Source organism: Azolla caroliniana, unplaced genomic scaffold (assembly GCF_043228905.1).
Source record: "Azolla caroliniana isolate FFs.n. ecotype wild unplaced genomic scaffold, voAzoCaro1.0.p SCAF_7, whole genome shotgun sequence".
Classification (NCBI taxonomy): domain Eukaryota; kingdom Viridiplantae; phylum Streptophyta; class Polypodiopsida; order Salviniales; family Salviniaceae; genus Azolla; species Azolla caroliniana.
Window position 1 is genome coordinate 2758434 of NW_028230442.1, and position 18388 is coordinate 2776821.

At 35.9% G+C, this 18388-nt stretch overlaps 3 protein-coding genes across 5 annotated transcripts; 1 reads left to right on the plus strand and 2 right to left on the minus strand.

Annotated features, from left to right (window-relative positions):
• Nucleotides 1-1652: 1652 nt before the first annotated feature.
• NIC1 (nicotinamidase 1) lies at nucleotides 1653-3917 on the minus strand. Of its 2 annotated transcripts, none has more exons than XM_087321986.1 (5): nucleotides 3742-3917; nucleotides 3347-3530; nucleotides 2460-2593; nucleotides 2170-2352; nucleotides 1653-2049 (listed from the first exon to the last, which is right to left on the minus strand). In XM_087321986.1, the coding sequence occupies exons 1-5, from the start codon at nucleotides 3880-3882 to the stop codon at nucleotides 2008-2010; spliced, it is 684 nt and encodes a 227-aa protein (XP_087178112.1). In that variant the 5' UTR covers nucleotides 3883-3917; the 3' UTR covers nucleotides 1653-2007. The 2 variants fall into 2 exon arrangements, with proteins under 2 accessions (XP_087178112.1, XP_087178110.1); XM_087321984.1 differs by having other exon boundaries at nucleotides 1653-2085; nucleotides 3742-3916.
• A 3511-nt stretch (nucleotides 3918-7428) lies between these two features.
• LOC147861532 (uncharacterized) lies at nucleotides 7429-11656 on the plus strand. Its single transcript, XM_087321994.1, has 2 exons — nucleotides 7429-7720; nucleotides 11329-11656. Exons 1-2 carry the CDS (start codon nucleotides 7529-7531, stop codon nucleotides 11401-11403), a joined length of 267 nt encoding a protein of 88 aa, XP_087178120.1. The 5' UTR covers nucleotides 7429-7528; the 3' UTR covers nucleotides 11404-11656.
• A 1277-nt stretch (nucleotides 11657-12933) lies between these two features.
• On the minus strand, nucleotides 12934-17393 carry LOC147861533 (uncharacterized). Of its 2 annotated transcripts, XM_087322919.1 has the most exons (9): nucleotides 17179-17392; nucleotides 16981-17037; nucleotides 16108-16160; nucleotides 15972-16023; nucleotides 15201-15266; nucleotides 14899-14973; nucleotides 14759-14819; nucleotides 13397-13444; nucleotides 12935-13298 (listed from the first exon to the last, which is right to left on the minus strand). In XM_087322919.1, the coding sequence occupies exons 1-9, from the start codon at nucleotides 17288-17290 to the stop codon at nucleotides 13241-13243; spliced, it is 582 nt and encodes a 193-aa protein (XP_087179045.1). In that variant the 5' UTR covers nucleotides 17291-17392; the 3' UTR covers nucleotides 12935-13240. The 2 variants fall into 2 exon arrangements, with proteins under 2 accessions (XP_087179044.1, XP_087179045.1); XM_087322918.1 differs by having other exon boundaries at nucleotides 12934-13444; nucleotides 17179-17393.
• Between the last annotated feature and the right edge of the window lie 995 nt (nucleotides 17394-18388).

The following is an 18388-nucleotide window of genomic DNA, read 5'->3' on the forward strand; positions in this document are numbered from 1 at the left end:
TCACCTTTTCCTCGAGCATGCACGTTCTTTTGGCAATCATAGAGTCAAATCGTCCACTTTTTCTTCTTGCTGCAAAACTAAGGGCATTTTCTAGGGGAAAAAAATAAAATGTCGAGGGCACAAGTGAAATAAATAAAATCTCGGGGGCATTTCGCCCCCTCCACTCTCAAACAACTATGGCACATGTTCATCCCCGTTTTATTCCATTATAGTTATCCTTTTCAACAAACTCTCTCCTCAATTCATCTCCATTTTCTCTCGTGCTCACTAATAACATTGTTCACCTATCTAGAATTTATCAACTCATAACCTCACATCTCAATTCAAAGAAGCATACCATACACATGTTGCACGTAACATCACTATACTTACCCAAAACAATGCTTATCCCATCATCGCATGTCAAAAAATCTTTTAACGATATGAGGATTTGTAAGACCAACTCAATTTTGTCAACCCAATGATAATAATGTATAGTGTGTGCCCATTGTGATGGCTTTAAGTTTCCATAAACAATGCCACAATATCATTATTGATTCCAAGGCCAGTGAATTTGTCCTAGCCATTCACCATAAATATCATTGTTGTAATAATGCTCCCAATAAGATAGTGCATATTCTTTGATGTTCAAATCAACATGCACAATATTGCAATAATGGATTCAACCACTTTACCACATGAGCTTATAGAGCTCAACATTGGAGAATTTGTAGAGTTTTTTAACCACAAGTGTTTATAACCAAACATGGGGTACTCAACAAGTTTGGGCAAATAAGCATAGCCCTAGGCTTGATTCCAATATCAATTCCGAAGATTGTATACCTCTCGGTTGTTTGTAGTATTCTCCCATCTCATCATTTTCTCATCAATCAATCCATTTGACATGTGGGAGGAGTAACAAGTTTATATCTAGCAATGGGCCCAATTTCAACTCAAACCGAACTGAACCGCTGTAAACCGTGGCTTAAAAGTTTATTGGTTCAAAGATAAATAAACCGTTTGGTTTGGTTTCAAATGTTATGATTCGGTTTGGTTTCGGTTCAATTCGGTTTTGAATTTCATGGTTTAGAGGTTTATCGATTTCGGTTTAAAGGTTAAAAAATATTCTTAAATTTTCATCTCTAGGCTCTAACTTTCAACTTTTAATTTTAAACCTCTAAGCTCTAACTTATTAAATTTTATATGCATTATAAGTAGAGACTCTTTTGATGTATGATTATCAAATTTATGATAAGTATGATGACCAAATTTATAATATTTACAATGACCAAATTTATGACAAGTATAATGACCAAATTTATAATAAGTGTGATAACCAAATTTATGATAAGTATGATGACCAAATTTATAATATTTACAATGACCAAATTTATGACGAGTCTAATGACCAAATTTATAATAAGTGTGATAACCAAATTTATGATAAGTATGATGACCAAATTTATGACAAGTCTAATGACCAAATTTATAATAAGTGTGATAACCAAATTTATGATGATTTTCTTACACAAATTTATAATATGTATGATAATCAATATCTCTAAAAATGGTTTGGTTTGGTTTGAAGGCCAAGAAACCGAACCGAACCGGGCCCATTGCTATTTATATCTATCATTTACTTTTGAGATCAGATGCACCACTACAACTTGATTAACATGATGAGGTTTCAACTTGAGAACATCTCTAATTTGAGGATATGATTGAGTATCTTGTCCTACAATATTAGAGAATGTGAATCAAATAATGTTACAATTTTGCAACGAGCTTTCCAAGGTTCAAGACTTCATGGACAATATACATGACTTGGAAGTTTTTGGACTTCTATATATGTGTATGAGTGATGTTGTACACGAATAGTGTACAACATACCTCAAATACAATTGTCTATAAATCAATATCCATAACAACAACATTAAAATCTTTATTGTATTCTATTTGTTCTAGACATTTGAAACTTTATTGTATTCTATTTGCTTTGCATCAATCTATCAAGGAGAGACATTGTTGCTACGGGAATGTTAAGTTGTGAATAAGACGAGCTCCTCTTGACTTTGCCACATACAAACCCATATGATGTGTAAGTTCCTAGTAAAAGAAATATAATCATATAAATGGAATTAAAGAAAGAGGACAGAACCTATCTAGAACCACAAACAAAAACGAACCAACCTGTGGATGTGGCGATGCCCCAATCCCTCTTGCAATATTTGTCGGCAAATCATAGGTTGAGCACCCTTTAATGTACACGAGGACTTCTTCAAGTGGTGACAAAATACCATGATTTCTTGCAGATAACACAGTAACCACAAAGTCCATCACACATATATCGGTGCATATTCCGACTACGAGCATCTGTCCACATTCAACCACTCATTATCCATTAAGCCCTTTTCATCCAATTGCAATATATAGAAAACCAATAACTATACAATGGCATAGGTAAAAGAGAAGAGAAATACTGTCTGAACATTGTTTTTCTTCACCCAATCCTCTACTAAATTGCTCCCATCCGGCTGAATCCCACCAATGTAACCGTTAATGCAATCCTTTTGCATGAGGAAGGCATTCTTATCATGATGCAACCATTGCAAATCTGTGGGAAATATAGGAGCGAATGCGGCAAGATTAATTAATGAGGATACAGTGGTATAAACATTCTATAATGAAATCCGTGTATATGGGCTTTGTATCTTCCAAAATATCTAGATACATGTATTGTCATGATTATGGTAGGATGGGACATGCAACAAATTCATTTCTACTCCCGTACAGACATGCAAAACATTATGCCAATAATCCATCAGAGACCCCTATTTGTGGGAGACGGAAAACACAAAGACAAAGAATGCGAAAAAAGAAGAGCAGAAACCTTCAGATTAGTGTTACATGTGGCTATTCCATTATGTATATATGTGGATGTTCCAGTATTCCATCGTATATGAAGGTAGCCACGGTGTGTGATTGAGGGAGTTCTCAAGCATAAATTCATCTTCTTGAGGAAAATTAGCATTTTCTAGATTCAACAAGCATCTCAATGGTGTATTCCATCTTATCTCTAGGTGGTCATGACGAATGAGCAACAATATAAGACGAGAAGGGAACCCTCAGGTATCAAACCATATTTTTTACACAATAGTTCAGTCTCATAGACTCTGCATATGGTATTCAACCACGTGATATATGTGTCCATATGTGTAAGCAAGGAAACTGAAATGAAAGAATGCAATATTTCATTCTGTAAATGGAACAATTTCTCTTCTACATGCAAAAGTTAATCTCCAAAATGCAAGAATTCGGAGATTTCATCTCCTAGATTCAAAAAATCAGGGAGAAAAGAAGTAAGTACCTGGAACAAGTTCATCTTCACCAGTTCCTTTGATACAATGAGGTGGATATGGTGGTTCGAGTCTGTCAGGATAATGAGAATCTATAAGGGCAAGAATCGGCCAGTTGCGTGCAGAGAATTCTCTAGCCAATTTGTCAGTCTCCTTCACCATCTCAGAAATCTGTTCGTTGGGACATGTCGGAGCCTGCAAATTTTGAAGGAAGAAACAGCTAGAAAGAGGGATCAGAGATAACCTCAGAGGAACACAGAGAGCGACAGAGAAAGAGGATCAGATCTCGTCGTAATCAACAACCACATCATCCATGGCAGCAAAGACAACAAAACTCTAACTTTCATCATCATCAACATGAGCATCACCAGAAGAAGAAGAAGAAGAAGAAGAAGAAAAACATCACCAGATTTCCGCATCCGACAGAGCAGAATCCATTGACTTCATCGACGATGACGAGACCAACTGCCTGAGAAGGAGGGAGCGTGAAGCTTTCGGGGTTCAGGGGAAGCTCGTCTCGGATCAGGTCTAAGAGATTCGGTCCCATGTCTGTCTGTCTGTATCAGTTCGCGCGTCTCTGCCTGTTCCGGTATTTACCAGAATACCCTCCTCCTCGGCCGATTAGTCTTGACTTGGCTTGACTTTGTTCTAATTTCTCATGACCAGGTCAATTACATTGACTGGCGTTTAACTATGAAGAAACACCCACGTGCAGTGTTGGCAAAGTCCCAGGAAAAGTGTTAGCGTTCCGGTTGGGTTGGGACATTTGCCGGTCAATGTTGGGGAGAGCCATAACTGATTCCCGCTAAAATTTCCCCAAAACTGGAATCTAGCCGGTTAATATTTCTGTAACCGGCTATTTATGCATTTGTTTTTTTAAATAATGTTAAAAAAACCAAATTTCCCTCTTTCCCCCTCTTTCGTTGTGTTTTTCCCTCTTTGTTTCCCCCACTCTTGAATCCCTCTTTCTCCTGTTTTCCCTCTCTTTTCATGTTTGTCTGTATTACCTCTTCGTGATTGCCAGTCCCTACGACTTGAGAGTTGAGACTTGACAATCCATGCACAGGTAATCTCATATATTATCAATTGTTTACAAATATTGACATCAATTTGTACATTCGTTGGGCACCTGACTAATTCTAACAAATCCTCTATTCGTTATGAAGAAGAAAAAACGGTGGAGGAGGAACAACAACAGTGGAGGTCGGGTATGATGCATTATTTAATTAATTAGTGTTAATTTAGTTAATAACTAGTCTCTGTATAAAAAAATTAGAACATAGAGAGAGAGAGAGAGAGAGAGAAAACCCCGTCTTACTTGGCTTCCCCTATTGTTGGATATGGCGAGCTTTTGTGTGCATATATACATATATGCATAACAACCTAAATATGAAGAAGGAGAAGGAGAACAAGAACAAGAACAAGGTGATGGTGATGGTGATGGTGATGATAATGGGGATGGATTTGTGTAAGGGAAATTGTTGAGTTTCTTGATGTGTAGATTCTACCACCCTACATGTAGTATAATGCAACATTGTCAATACCACTCCCTTCGCTAGATGTTCTTTTTGTTATTACCTAAGCTAAGCTACCCATAGACACAACATGGACACACACACACATACACAGCTTCAAGATACCATTATCGACGATGCCTCCACCCAAGGTAGACTAGATTTAGTATGTGTTGTAAGAGAACACAAGAAATATGTGTGGGATTCAGAAATGACCATTGGTAAAGACATAGAGATCATTCAAAGCCATCATGCATCAATGTTGTGTTGAGCTCAAGTTCTAACATCAAGATTGATTGATTGAGTGTGTGTGTGTGTGTGTGGAGAATGTATGTGGAAGCCATTTATAGTTGGTTTTTCAAAATCTAGTTGATTGGCAGTTGGTGAATCACCAACTTCCCCACTTCAAATTGTAGCATTGGAAGATATTCAACATTAGCATCCAAAATGTATCGCAAAGCTTTTCAAACATTCTAATTTTGAGTATCGATAACCAAAGTACCAAATGCCATGATTTTTTGCTTGGATAGGAGAGGCTAATTTCCTAGAAATGTATATGTACATTGTAAACAACTTAGATGTAAACGAGATATGAATAATATTGAAGCTTGAAATATTTGTGTGGTTGCCAATGACATCTGATATCGAGCCTCAAAATCAAGTCTTTGGCCATCACAATGGTAAATGGTTCATTAAGAAAACATAATGTGATAAAAGCTTGTGAATTTGATTAAGATGTTTCATTAGTTTGATATAATTGGATGTGGCAAAAAAATAAAATTTGAACATGTTCTGATTGACATTATCACTCGTAGGAAAGTGGCCGGTTAAAAATTTTAATTTCCAATTAGGATCATAAGTAGTAGGAAAATTTCCGGTAAGGTCTAGTGACTTTGCCCAACACTGCCCACGTGTGAATAATCCCTTGGAGTCAAATATCGGCACAAGTCCATGTGCCCACCACCACACATGAGAGATTATGCAGTTCATTGCAAGGAAAAATGGGTTCACCCCAAAGTAGCTTAAATGAAAATGCTCAAGAAGACGCATGAAATGCCGCAACAAGAGTTTGTGGCCAAAATTGTTTTTCATGGGAACACAATAATCATTCGAGACTTGGGATTTATGAAAGCCCTTAAAATCTGTTGGTGCCACCATCATTTAGGTTTTGATCATTTGGTTATTAGTGCTGAAACCCCCCATCTTTAAATTATATTTTCTAGGTCACAAGTTTGTGTTCTTATTTAACTTCTAAACCTCAGCTAAAGTAACATGAATCTACTAGTTGGCTTTAAGGTCTCTACAAATCATATTACAATTTGAAGTGCACCCTTTTGTTTTTCCTATCACTCAAAAACAAGGAAATGGATAGTTAGCCAACCTCAGTTATATCTGTCACATCGACAGGAAAATCAATATTGCCAAATAAAATTTTCTTTCAACCTACAATATTTTGTGGTACTCTACAAAGATCATCGAACAATACTAGTTTTTCAAAGTCTAATTGTACCACAATACCTTGACACCCAACACAATCAAACACAACCTTATATGATGGTGAGGGTAAAGTTCTCACTCACTGAGTGAAGGCCATCTACAAAAATTACCCCAAAGTTGTGCGACATCAACCCAAACAACTTTAGCATTTGAGCATGTAAGGACATTGTGTTTGATATCCTCCTTTATCATTTCAAAATTTGTGTGTGCCACTTTGATGCATGTCATCGTTTTTAAGTTGCTATTAAAGGCAAGCTACTCGCCATTTGTTGCCAAAAAAACAAATTCACATGGAATGGACAATGAGAACTACATACTGTATCAAACATTGGATTCAAACATTGTATGCATCAAGTATTCTGTCATTTAAAAGTTTTTCCCTTCCTTCATCTTTGCCATCTTTCTTGTAACCACGAGGTATGATTATCACGGGAACTTATTCGAAACAATCAGAAATTAGACATAGATCATATTCAATAACGACAAGACATATGTTTTTTTCTCGTTGAGAAGACAATCAATAACTTTGTTCATCGAAGAACATAACGTCATGTCAATCAAAATTCCCTCCCAAAAATTGGAACAAAGAGGGAGAGGTATCATGAGAAATTTCGAAAATGAGAGGGCATTAATATGAAGATGTCAGTTATGTAGGTCTAAAAATGTCAAGTGAATCAGTAAGAGATAGAGATAGAGACAAACGACAAGAGTGAGGATTTCCTTCAACAAATTCAAACTCACGAAGTAGAGAACCCGAGAGTTGGCGAGATCCCTATAGAACCCCCAAGACACACAGGGGCATGTACATTCCACAAATCCATGTACCACCGCAGAGAGGGGTATTGCGGGAAAATAATAAATCATTCGAGTATGGTAAACACCCTCAAAGAATGGTAAATATCATTCTTTTGGATTAACTATTTATTATGAGGTAAATAAACCTAAAAGAAGGGGGAAAAACAAAAAAAAAACACAAGAATGTTTGATTTATATTCGCATTCGTTTTCCAACGTAGGAAAACGAATGTTATGCTAGACGAACACGAATTTTACGTACTAAGGGGTAATCAAGTTGTCCGGACAAGTGTGAAACCTGCAGAGACCGCGCGAGCGAGCTAGGTTTTCTTCCACAGACACAGACACAGACACAGGCAGCTGCAGAGCTAGAAGGATCATCATCGCCATGGGAGGGGATCACCACGCAGGAGGCCATGGACATGGTCATGGACACTACCCTGGGTATCCTAGCAATGTTTGGAGTATGACGGGGGGATGGTATTGTAACCCTCGCCATTGGCGTCGCAACACTGCCATCGCTCTCTCTGGCATCTTCTTGGTCTGCATTCCCATTGCTATGAAGTCAATTGAATTAGAGGTAAATGATACTTATTTTAGATCGTTTAGCCATCAATCTTCATATTTTTTCTTCTTCAACACATAAACAAGTTTTGTCTTTTCTCTGCATTTGTTCTCCATGAATCCTGTTGAATTAGATGGCATAGAATTTGCAGTGTACTCATTGTATATTTTCCGGGACTTTTTTATGCCTGTAAAAGAGAAACATTGGAAAGAAGACACGAAGATTTACTGTCGGACATGGCTAAAAAAACAAGAAAACATGATATTAATCTTGGCTAAACAGGATGCTTGAATAATCCAAAGAGACCATAATAAGAAAAACTATTAAAGGCTTTCTGTCATCCCTAATTCTGTAAGCTCTTTTGGATTATCATACCATGCTGTTTAGCGAAGTTTATATATGTTTTTGTTGTTTGTTTAGCCATTTCTGACCGTCAATCTTCATGTCTTACCAAATTTTCTGATTTACCTTTTTGTCTGCTTTCTGATCACAATTAATTCTACTGAATTAGGAATGACAAGGATACTTTCATAGGTTTCTTGTTATGATCTCTTTGGATTATCTAAGCCTGCTAAATTGGTTAAAGTTTTTTTCTTTTCTGTATCTCGATTCACCTAGTCTTTACACTATGATTGTTTAGCCATGGATCTTGATGTTATTCCTCAACACTCATTTATAAATATTTGTGTCAGTTTGCATTGATGAAGTCCGTTGACTTGGGTTGGGAGAGATTCACGGTTTCCTTTCACGTGTTTTTTTATGATATAGCCATGCGAAACAATATTTCTTTCAACGTTACTCGTTAAAAATATCTCATTGACTTTACCGTGATTGTCAGGGAGTCCCTTGATTTCGAGGTAAGAAAATTTCAGTTCACTTTTAGGTTTTCTTTCATTTTTCTTGCCATTTCAAGACGCATGCATGGCAATCGATGTTTTTTGTTAAACAATTATATGATAAAGCTTTCTCTTTATCTGCATTCGGAATGTCATGAAGCTCTTTGAATTTAGAAAATTTCCACTCTTCTCCTATGTTTTTTGTTAGTCGTCATATTTCTCTTCGTTTGTTGTTGTCTCTGTTTTCCAAACACAATGAATCCTTTTACATTAGAGGTGAGAGATTTCATTGTTAATTTTTACGTTTTATTGGTGATTTAGCCTCACCAACTAGTGAGACTTTGCGAATTTTATGCTAAAATATGCATTGGATTGCAATGAAATCCCATGAATTAGAGGCGAAAGAGAGTTTTTGCAGTCCTTTTTCTTCAACATTTATTGTAAACTATTTCTGTTCTTGCACTCTGATCGCTATTAAAATCCGTTTAATTAGAGATGAGATTAGAGAGGAGAGTATCTTTGTGGGTTATGCCATGGAGTCAAAAGGCATGTACTCTTTATCACTTGGGTTGGAAGAAGATACTAAACAAGAAGCTGGAATTTATTTGGAAGTCCATTTGTTGTAGATTTGAATGGAATCCATCCTAGGGACTATTGCAGATCATACTGATGATGAGCAAAAGAGTAAGAGATCAAGGAGAATGATAGATTAAGGGTGCTTAAACACACCTATCACCCTGAACGAAAAATACCACGCGGTTCCATAACCACCAAATTGTACCTTATGTTATAACTTGGATGTTGAATAATGGATCTGAAGAAGAGGGCTCAGGCTCACCAATAGAGTCTCGACAACACCTCAATATGTCATAATGAAGGGGATAGCGAGTTCTCTTTTATGTGTCTCAACATTGAAGGCTGCAGACCACTATGTGTTCCACATGTCATAAGCCCATCTGGGTTTGTCCCAGTTCCTAGGATAACTGGTTATGCCTATAACAGGGACAAAGAGAGTCTGATAGATTGGCCCAGACCAAAGTGCAGAGAATTAAGGAAGTACCTTCAATATGGCAGCAACTTTTTTTCCATCCTAATATAGTATGGACCGTAGAGATTTGGAAATTGTGAAAAGAAATATCAAGATGCCATGGGGACTCAGCAAATATGCATGCAATATGTAGAATGTAAGACATGTAGAGATATAACATGGTCAGTCCATGCTAGCATTTTGACATTTATACCATGCCATATATATTTAAGCTTAAGTTTTTAGAAGACTCTGGTTCTTTTGATCGACGGAATAAAAGGTTATAACTTTCTCACATCTAGTATATGTAGAGGTTCTTGTGCTACAAGCTATTTCATTCAAACAATAATGGTGCTCGAGATTTTCAAATTATTGATGGAATTACTTACTATCATGGTTGATCATTCTTGTTTTGTGATTTATCATGCTTACAAATCTGTGTGGCATGAGTTGTGTCTTGCATGATAATGTATTCTTGATAATGGTTGTCTGTTCAGGTCACGAGCATACAATTGTTTGACTATAGGTGAGAGATTTGTGACCGTTAGGGCAGGCCTTGTGACTATTTTGAAAAACTATGGTGTAATGCTGGTTGTGATGATTACTTTAACTTAAAATGTGCAAGCCACTTCTATCGGGGAAATAATGCATGTGAAATTCTGCACCACAACGTGATACATCACATTCTGTTGGAAGAAGAAAAAGAATCCACTTTCTCAATGGGAACACAATGCTTTTATAAGCTGAACCACTGACCCTTGATTGAATTGTAAATATAATCATCTTCAGGCAGGGCTAAGAAGCAAGAGAAATATTAAAGATCATCAAGCAACTTTTAAGATGCCAAAATGTTCTAGGAGACTGAATGAGAGATCACATCTTAAAATGCTGTCTTGTCTCTGAGAACAACTAACCAAAATGTATATAATTAATCAATATAACTGCCTAAGTTACTATAGAGTCTCATTAGCAAAACACAGACCATTCTGAAACTTCTGTTTCCTTAAGGTATGTAACATGGAACAATGCAGGATGGAGAGGTCTTTGAAGTGAAGAAAACATCTCCGATGCTGGGTGATAATAGCCTTTTGTCAATAACAAGGGTGGCAGGGTTGTAGTCCAGATGGAAGTGGCTTATGTTTACAACAAATTTCTATTCCCTAATCTACTGTTTAACTCCTTGTGAGTATTGTGGTCCAAACCCTACTTATTTGCCCTTGATTGAGTTGTAACTATAGAAGGAGTGAGTTCTAGCAAGAACAGTCCCAAGCACTGTTGGTGGTGGTATTCCATTACTCTGTAGTGAACGGAAACTTTGTTTGAAGATGCTGTGATCTCAGCCACTCTTCCATGATCACTAAATTCCCATGAACTAAATAAATAAAGCCTCCTCTTTTGTGTGAATGTTGGTTTACATTGCTGATATATCATTAATTTACTTTTGATATTGGGGCTGCTCCCATCCCTGCGTGGATCATGTAGGCAATAGCTGAGGCTAAAGATCTCCTTATATCTGTCCAATTATGTGCCCTTTGAAGACTTTGTCCCCAATATGATCACCTTAAATCTATCCAATTATGTCCCCTATGAAGACTTTGTCCTCACTCTAAGAATATCTGTCATTTTTCAAAACTTCGTATGCCACAAACAAGTAGATTGTTCGTAAAAGTTTATCGTAACTAATGAGGCCATTTTACTCGTATGTGGTCGTTTTCAAGTTGCTGTATCATCCTGGTATATGATTTGCGGTTTTGTTGCAGGAACATTCACCACCTCCTGTTCGTCCTATACCATCCCAATGGTTCAAGAAGGTTGAAGCATCACCATCCAAGTAGAGCATTCATGTGCTATAATTTTAGAACCTTTTGGTTTATCAGTAAATTCCTTTTGGTTGTTATTTGCCCTGTTGCACATGGGGAGCATCATGGTTTGCTTTGTGGTACCAGTATAATTTTATAGTTACGAATAATTGTTCAATGCTTTCCAAGTGATCGAAGCTCACAATATCGTCAATTTGGCCGATACAAGCATTGCAATTGTATTTCATTTGTCATATAGAGGCTGATTATTAAGCTATTTGTTTGTCACGCCATGAAATAGGATGAAGCTCGTGAACCTACCAAGTTACTGGAGTAGGTTTTTAAAATTGGGAAATCAGAAATAGTCTTAAAATAATTATATCTTATTCAAAAACTTTTGAGTGAGGCATGCTCTCTTATCTTATGCACAATTTGTTGATTACATTCTTAACTATTAAGTGGTTAATGAAGCGGTGAAGTGGATTAAAAAATAAACCTCACTAGCATAATTTATTGCATTACTTTTAAAACAATTTAGTCTCTTTGATTACTTCCATTACGATGCTTAATAATTGAAACTGTTTTGTTAAACTTTCACTAACTGATACTTCGTGGACTCTTTCACTGTTTGAGAAATTATCGTGATCTGTTGTGCAATTAAAGTCCTGAATTACATTATGTGATCTTAGTAAGGCATATTTATAGGTTAAATACTAGAAAAGCTGCCAAAAAATGATTTGTAAAACAAAAAATTGTGTATGGAAAATCCACGAACCATTGAATTATGAAATACTAAGCTTATCATATTTATATGTTGCAAGCTTATGAAAGTTGCCAAAAAATGATTTCTGAAGGAGAAGCCCTACTGACATCCAAAATCTATATATTAAATAAATAGTATTGAGATTTTAATTCACACTTTTCACATGAAGTAAAGGTCTTGTCCTGAAACATTAAATATTTAGTATTGAGATTGGATCAGTGCAATGTTTAAAGCATCTTATAGTTTTTAAGAAAGTAGAAGTATCTTGTAGTTTTTATGGCTGTATGACATGCATCATGAGGTATTGTACAGGAGAATTTGAACCTATTTATGAGTAAAACAAAGGAATATTTTAGGGGTCTTTCAGCTTAATTAGAACCCTACTGCAGTGCACAGGTCAATAGGCGCAGTTCTTTATCACAAAGTGATTTTAAGGTCACAGAATCAACTGTCCATCTCTCTTCTGCTTATCGGACCTTATGTATGCATTCAATTTTTATACAGGATTCGTTCCATATTGATCAGAATGTATGGTAGACCCTAAACCCTCAATAGGTTAACTAAAGCAAAACACACAAAAATACATACTTTCCTTGGTTTTTATTCAAAACCACCTTGTAAGCTACAGTGTACAAATTTGATAACCGTAATGGATTGATCAATCCTCAATTCAGTACTCTGCTTCTCAAGATCAGTCATGCTTTCACACCTAGTAATTTCGAGAGGTGTGACCAACAAATAATAGAGTTACAAAAAGATACACTTTCTTGAAATTACTGGAAAATTGCATTACACTGCACCTGCTGCTGTGAACATATCAAGGAAAAAATTCACAATTATGGATGTATGAAGTCTTTGATTCTGACCAAAGTTCCTTGTAGAGTGAAAGCTTTTGAAAGCTTTATCCATAAGTTATTCAAATTTCAAACTTTAAGCATGAATTGCAAAGTTATTATAAGATTAATATCAAACAGCTATTTTCGTTACACTGCACGTGCTGCACTGAACAAATCGTCTTTCATTACGATCAATGTTTCTTGTAGAGTGAACGCTTTATCCATAAGTTATTCAGTTTTCAAAGTTTAAGCATTTTGGATTAATGTCAAATAGCTATTTTGGTGGTATCCACTTCTCATAAACATCTGTTCTCTCCTTTCTCTTTGCAACCCTATTATCAAGTTAAAAAGTTTCCATGTCTTCACTGATTGATGTATATATCCAAAAGGAACTAAATAAATGAGTGCTGCTACTGCAAAATATACATACATGTCATTATCTGGTTTTTGAAAGCTGCTTTTCTCGGCTGTGTTAGAACTGGTAAGTAAATAACCCATTCCAGATGTTAGCATGCATTATGAATAAAAGCTATGCAAGACATAGAGGCAAATGTAAACATTCCATGACAGTACAAAGATGCTGCATATGTATGCATATTCTATTATTGATCTAAATGCCGCACGCAGTTTGATAGGGATGGCATAGATCCCCAAACATTAAGATGTCCAATGTGCCATTTTCTCTTTGAAATGTGTGTATGCACCTAAACTGGCATACACTCCACAAGGAGACAAAACATAAGCTCAGAACAGTAAACTCTCACTCTGGTAGGGATAGATTAAAACCCTAAACCCTTTGTACCTAAAGATATCCAAATATACTGATTTCTCTTAGCATATACTGCATATCTTCTTTATAGACCTAAAACAGGACATACATGGCAGAAGGACTCCCAAAATAAACTGTAATCCTGGTAGAGACAAAATTTGAAGGACCAAATATATCCTCAAACCCTTGGCCTCTACAATACATGGGTTTCTTTTTAGAGTGTGATGTCGATGATCATCTTCAATATTGATGATTCATAAAGGAACATACATTGTTATACATGGCAAAAAGATTAAAAAACCTAACCCTTCGACTCATAAAAATGAAATTTGAAGTATAGGGAGTATCGTAAGCCAGTTGCTCCCTAATCGATCTTAGACAGATACCTCAATGAGTGTTTCGCATTATGATTAATAAATCTGTTGGCAGCCTCTCACAATGGTAAGCATAAATGTAAACAAGGTAGTGGATGCTATAATTAGCTCTACAATGTGCGTCCACTAAGTGTAATGGCATGGAGATAGCTTTGTTACATGTGGATCCTATGGTGGAGAGGTGTATGACAATCAAAATCTCACCTTTGATATTGGTGTACATAGTAGCAGATGCTGTAGTTTCTCTACTGTATGTGCTTCAAATAAGTGAAATAGCATGGAACTGGCCTTGTTACATGTGGATTCTACAGTGGGGTGGGGTGAGGCAGAATAAAAATATCAACTTCGATACTGGTGTACATAGACATACAGAATTTGTAAAACTATTGAAGCAAAGGATATATTTTACATAAATTATAAAAGGTTTAAACCTTAATCTCGATGCTCCTCACATTTGGCATGTGATTTAAAATTTTACTAGTTTATTTCAACCAAACTAGACGAAGAAAATTGGCTGCTTTCTTGAGAGCTATATGTGAATATATAAAACTTACCGTAGTTCACAGTACAATTTATAGTTACGCATGTAAAAATACACATGTAAATTATTATGATTTTAGTCTTAAAAGCAAGCAGAGAATTTACTGACCTGTCACTTTGATCAGGTAATGCACCTCCTCCAGAAGCTTCAGGAACAAAACTCCTTTCCCCTGTTGTACACATGAGCCATTATTGAAATAGTTCTATCATACATATCTTTAACTAGTCAGAAAAAGTCAAAAACTATACCTTCGTTGTATTTAGCACCTTCCAGTCCAGATATTTGTTTGATAAAATTGTTCATATCTGGTGCTTTTATATCATCTATAAATTTATAAATTTTAATTTAGCCTAACAAAACTTTAAATATTTTTAAAGAAGGGCAAGTGCAATACTACTTGAATCATTCAAAGAACAACTCCCAGGAAAGTTCCTGGCATAACCATTAATACTTTGACACAGGTTAAGTCATTGACTAGTATTTGAGACATTTATGCATGTTTCAATACATATCATAACAGGATAGTAAATCAAGAAAAAAATGAACTAACCTTTAAGTACATCTTGTTGAAGACTCCTCAACCTGAACCTCCTTTTTTCTTCTTCCTTTTTGACAACTTGATATCAAAGAATTAGATTATGTAAAAACTCTGTACTCTATGAATAATTTAGAAATGCAGGCTTTAAACCATACAACCAGAATCTTCTACCTTCGGACAACTTATTCTCAAAGACCTGGATTTGCAAACAGAATTTCTTACTCTATGATTCAATAAGACATGCAAGCTTTCAATACTACGATTGGAGATACGACATTCTATACTCTAATATACCAAGATATAAATCAACATTTGGAACATTCTTGCAAATTTCTACTTGTCCATGCTTGCCTTCTACAAATTAATAGATTCAAAATTTGGATCACTCACACTAATGGTTTCCTAAACCCGTTTCTATGGATCTCAACATAGTGACTGCAAAACAATATTGTGAATAGTCATAGATATTCCAAATGTTTGGATGTTGAGGAAGCTGTATTAAAGACTTTTCAAAATCAACCTATTTTAGAAAACATTCTTCCACGAGATAGCATTAGACTTTCACATAAGTTTCTCCTAGAATTGAAGGGATAGTCCAATGTCATTATCTTAATCATAAGAAAGTGAAATCACCAAACTTAGGATGTTATCCACAGATATCAAAATGCATATCTTATTTCAATCTTCAGAAGGATTAATCAGGGCTATCGTCAATTTATCATTCATTCAGACAACCCCCTTTCTTCTAACCTGAAGATTAAAGTACAAAAGGATGGTGAGTACTTGCAGCGTTCATTTTGACAAGTTTGCGGTGGGCTTCCAATGCCATGATCTCCTGCACAGTTTGAAATTAAATCAATATTTTCCTCCAACCAATAGTGTAATTAAGTCGATAAAATAAAATAGCATCCCTCCTAACCTCTGCGGTGGGAGCTTCCTTCCTTTGCCCTATTAACCAACTATACCATTCAACTGTAACATCCATATCATCAGTTGACTTTATATACTAAGTATTCATGATATGCTGTAACACCTATATTACAGTCTACTTTACTTACTAAGCATTAGTGACATTCTGTCATATGTTGTGACATCCATAGTATCAGTTATTTTCGTTTTATATGCATTTGGCTTTAGTAGCATCCATGTAACGAGTTTGCTTCATTTTTCACACATTTGAGATATGTTGTAACATTGATATAATTATATGGTTTCGTTTTCTAAGCAGTTGAGTATATCAAGCAAGAAAACATATGTTCTCACATCCATAAATCGAAAAAAAAGGCTATATCCATTGAATCTATCAAGCAAGTAAATATATTTACCAGTATAATTTATAACTGGGAAGCCTTATAATAGCAAACAATTAGAACATTTCACTTTCTAAACATATGTGCTATGTTTTAAAGCCCTTAAAACTAATTATCAAGTTTTTAAGAATTTGTGACATGTTATACCATCCAGATAACCAGTTTTCCATCTTTTCTAAGCATGGGTGATGTGCTGTAATATCCATATAATGAATTTGTTTTATTTTCCGTGCAATTGGGATATATTGTAACATCCATACAGTGACGATGTTTCATTTCCCAGGAACTTGTGATCTGTTGTACCATCATCAATTTAGTTTCTTTTCTTTTGTAAGCATTTGTGATACATTGTACCATCCATATAACCAATTTGTTTCTTTTTTTTTTAAGCATTTGTGCAATGTTGGAACATTCAAAGTTACCTACTTTGTTCCACTTTGTCGCATTCATGATATGTTTTGTAACCTGAAAGTACAACTAACCTGGAAGTTTTTTAGGATCGGGGTCGCTCTTGTAGTCCACCCACCTTCTCTCCTTAACTGAAATAAGATCTCATTGTATAAAAACGAAGGTCTTTGAAAATTTAACACAACGAAATGCTCTGTGTATACAGAAAATGGAACTTCTTTGAAGAAAATGGAGTAAAAAGATGACGGGACGATGTTCATAAACACGTGTACCTGCACCGTCGACATTAATAGACTGTCGATAGAATACATTTCCTGTATTGTCTCTACCTGCTAGCTCCTTGGAACGAACCATAGCCCACAACCTCGCAATGAGCCCAGCCATTTGCTTCTCAATAACTCATCTTCTTCGTCAGCCGCATCAGAGGAAGAAACCCTAATTCAGAATCCTCTGTTTTCATGGCTCTGTGTGTGGTTTATATATTTCCTCTATGGGATACCCCTGGTATTTTCTATATTTCCCTAAATGCCCCTTCCCTATTCTTCTTTATATTGTCCTACTAAACTAACGTCTCTGGTTTGGTCTTATAGGCCATTTTGGCCTCTTAAAATATATCTCTCTTCTTTTTATTGGTGTAAACACACAATTATATTAATAAAAGTGTCTGAAAAACTATATTACACAATGGGTGTCGCAATGGAAGTATGGTCAACCAATATAGATCTCTCTCTCCTTACAACTTACCCTAGTGGTTACACTACTATCATTATGTCTTGGGTTCGAAACCCAGTTTTCTCACCTCTCTATTACTCCGTACATATCTCTTCGTTTACTAGATATCTCTCTCACACACACCAACTTGAGATTGAGAATGGTTGTGCTAATAGAGTCCCCATAGATGAGGAAAGGATATGTAGATTATGTCTCATAGAGATAGAAGATGAATATCACTTTACATGCAAGGGTCCAACTTATGTCGAAAAAAGGGGAAAATACCAAGACATACTAGGACTAGCTCCCAACTATTAGATTCCCCAAATATAAAGACACTAGGTAAGGTATATCTTAAAGCTAAAACAACATAGAGATAATAAGCTACAAAATGTTAATCGTAACTTTAGAATGGTAGTTTTCATGTCAAAAAGTCTTTGGGTAACATACTGTAAAGAATCAAGAGATGGATTCTGTGCAGCGGAATAAATATGAACTCTGTGTGTGTGTGTATGAGAGAGAGAGAGAGAGAGACATACACACACACACACACACACAGAGAATACGCAAGGTAAAGTGTAGTAACAAAGGAGAAAGACACAACACTATACAAGGTGGGAGGTGGGTGCTTTATATAGTCACCCTCTCTCTTCATTAACTACAAGACTCATGGAGCATGGGGAATGTGAAAGCTCATAAGTTATGTGTTATAGAATATGATTCTATGACTCATACTAAATGCTAGAATATAAAGTGATGACTTAACAGTGA

Bases quoted from the DNA above. Each gene is read 5' to 3' on its own strand.
- LOC147861533 (XM_087322918.1), bottom strand. From the start codon at position 17,290: ATGGCTGGGCTCATTGCGAGGTTGTGGGCTATGGTTCGTTCCAAGGAG. The intron at 17,038-17,178 runs GTACACGTGTTT...ATCTTATTTCAG, and splicing joins TATTAATGTCGACGGTGCAG to TTAAGGAGAGAAGGTGGGTG. The intron at 14,974-15,200 runs GTTAGTTCATTT...ATAAATTTATAG, and splicing joins TCAACAAGATGTACTTAAAG to ATGATATAAAAGCACCAGAT.
- LOC147861532 (XM_087321994.1), top strand. From the start codon at position 7,529: ATGGGAGGGGATCACCACGCAGGAGGCCATGGACATGGTCATGGACAC. The intron at 7,721-11,328 runs GTAAATGATACT...GTTTTGTTGCAG, and splicing joins TGAAGTCAATTGAATTAGAG to GAACATTCACCACCTCCTGT.
- NIC1 (XM_087321984.1), bottom strand. From the start codon at position 3,882: ATGGGACCGAATCTCTTAGACCTGATCCGAGACGAGCTTCCCCTGAAC. The intron at 2,353-2,459 runs GTATTTCTCTTC...GAATGTGGACAG, and splicing joins AGAAAAACAATGTTCAGACA to ATGCTCGTAGTCGGAATATG. The intron at 2,086-2,169 runs GTTGGTTCGTTT...TTCTTTTACTAG, and splicing joins GGGCATCGCCACATCCACAG to GAACTTACACATCATATGGG.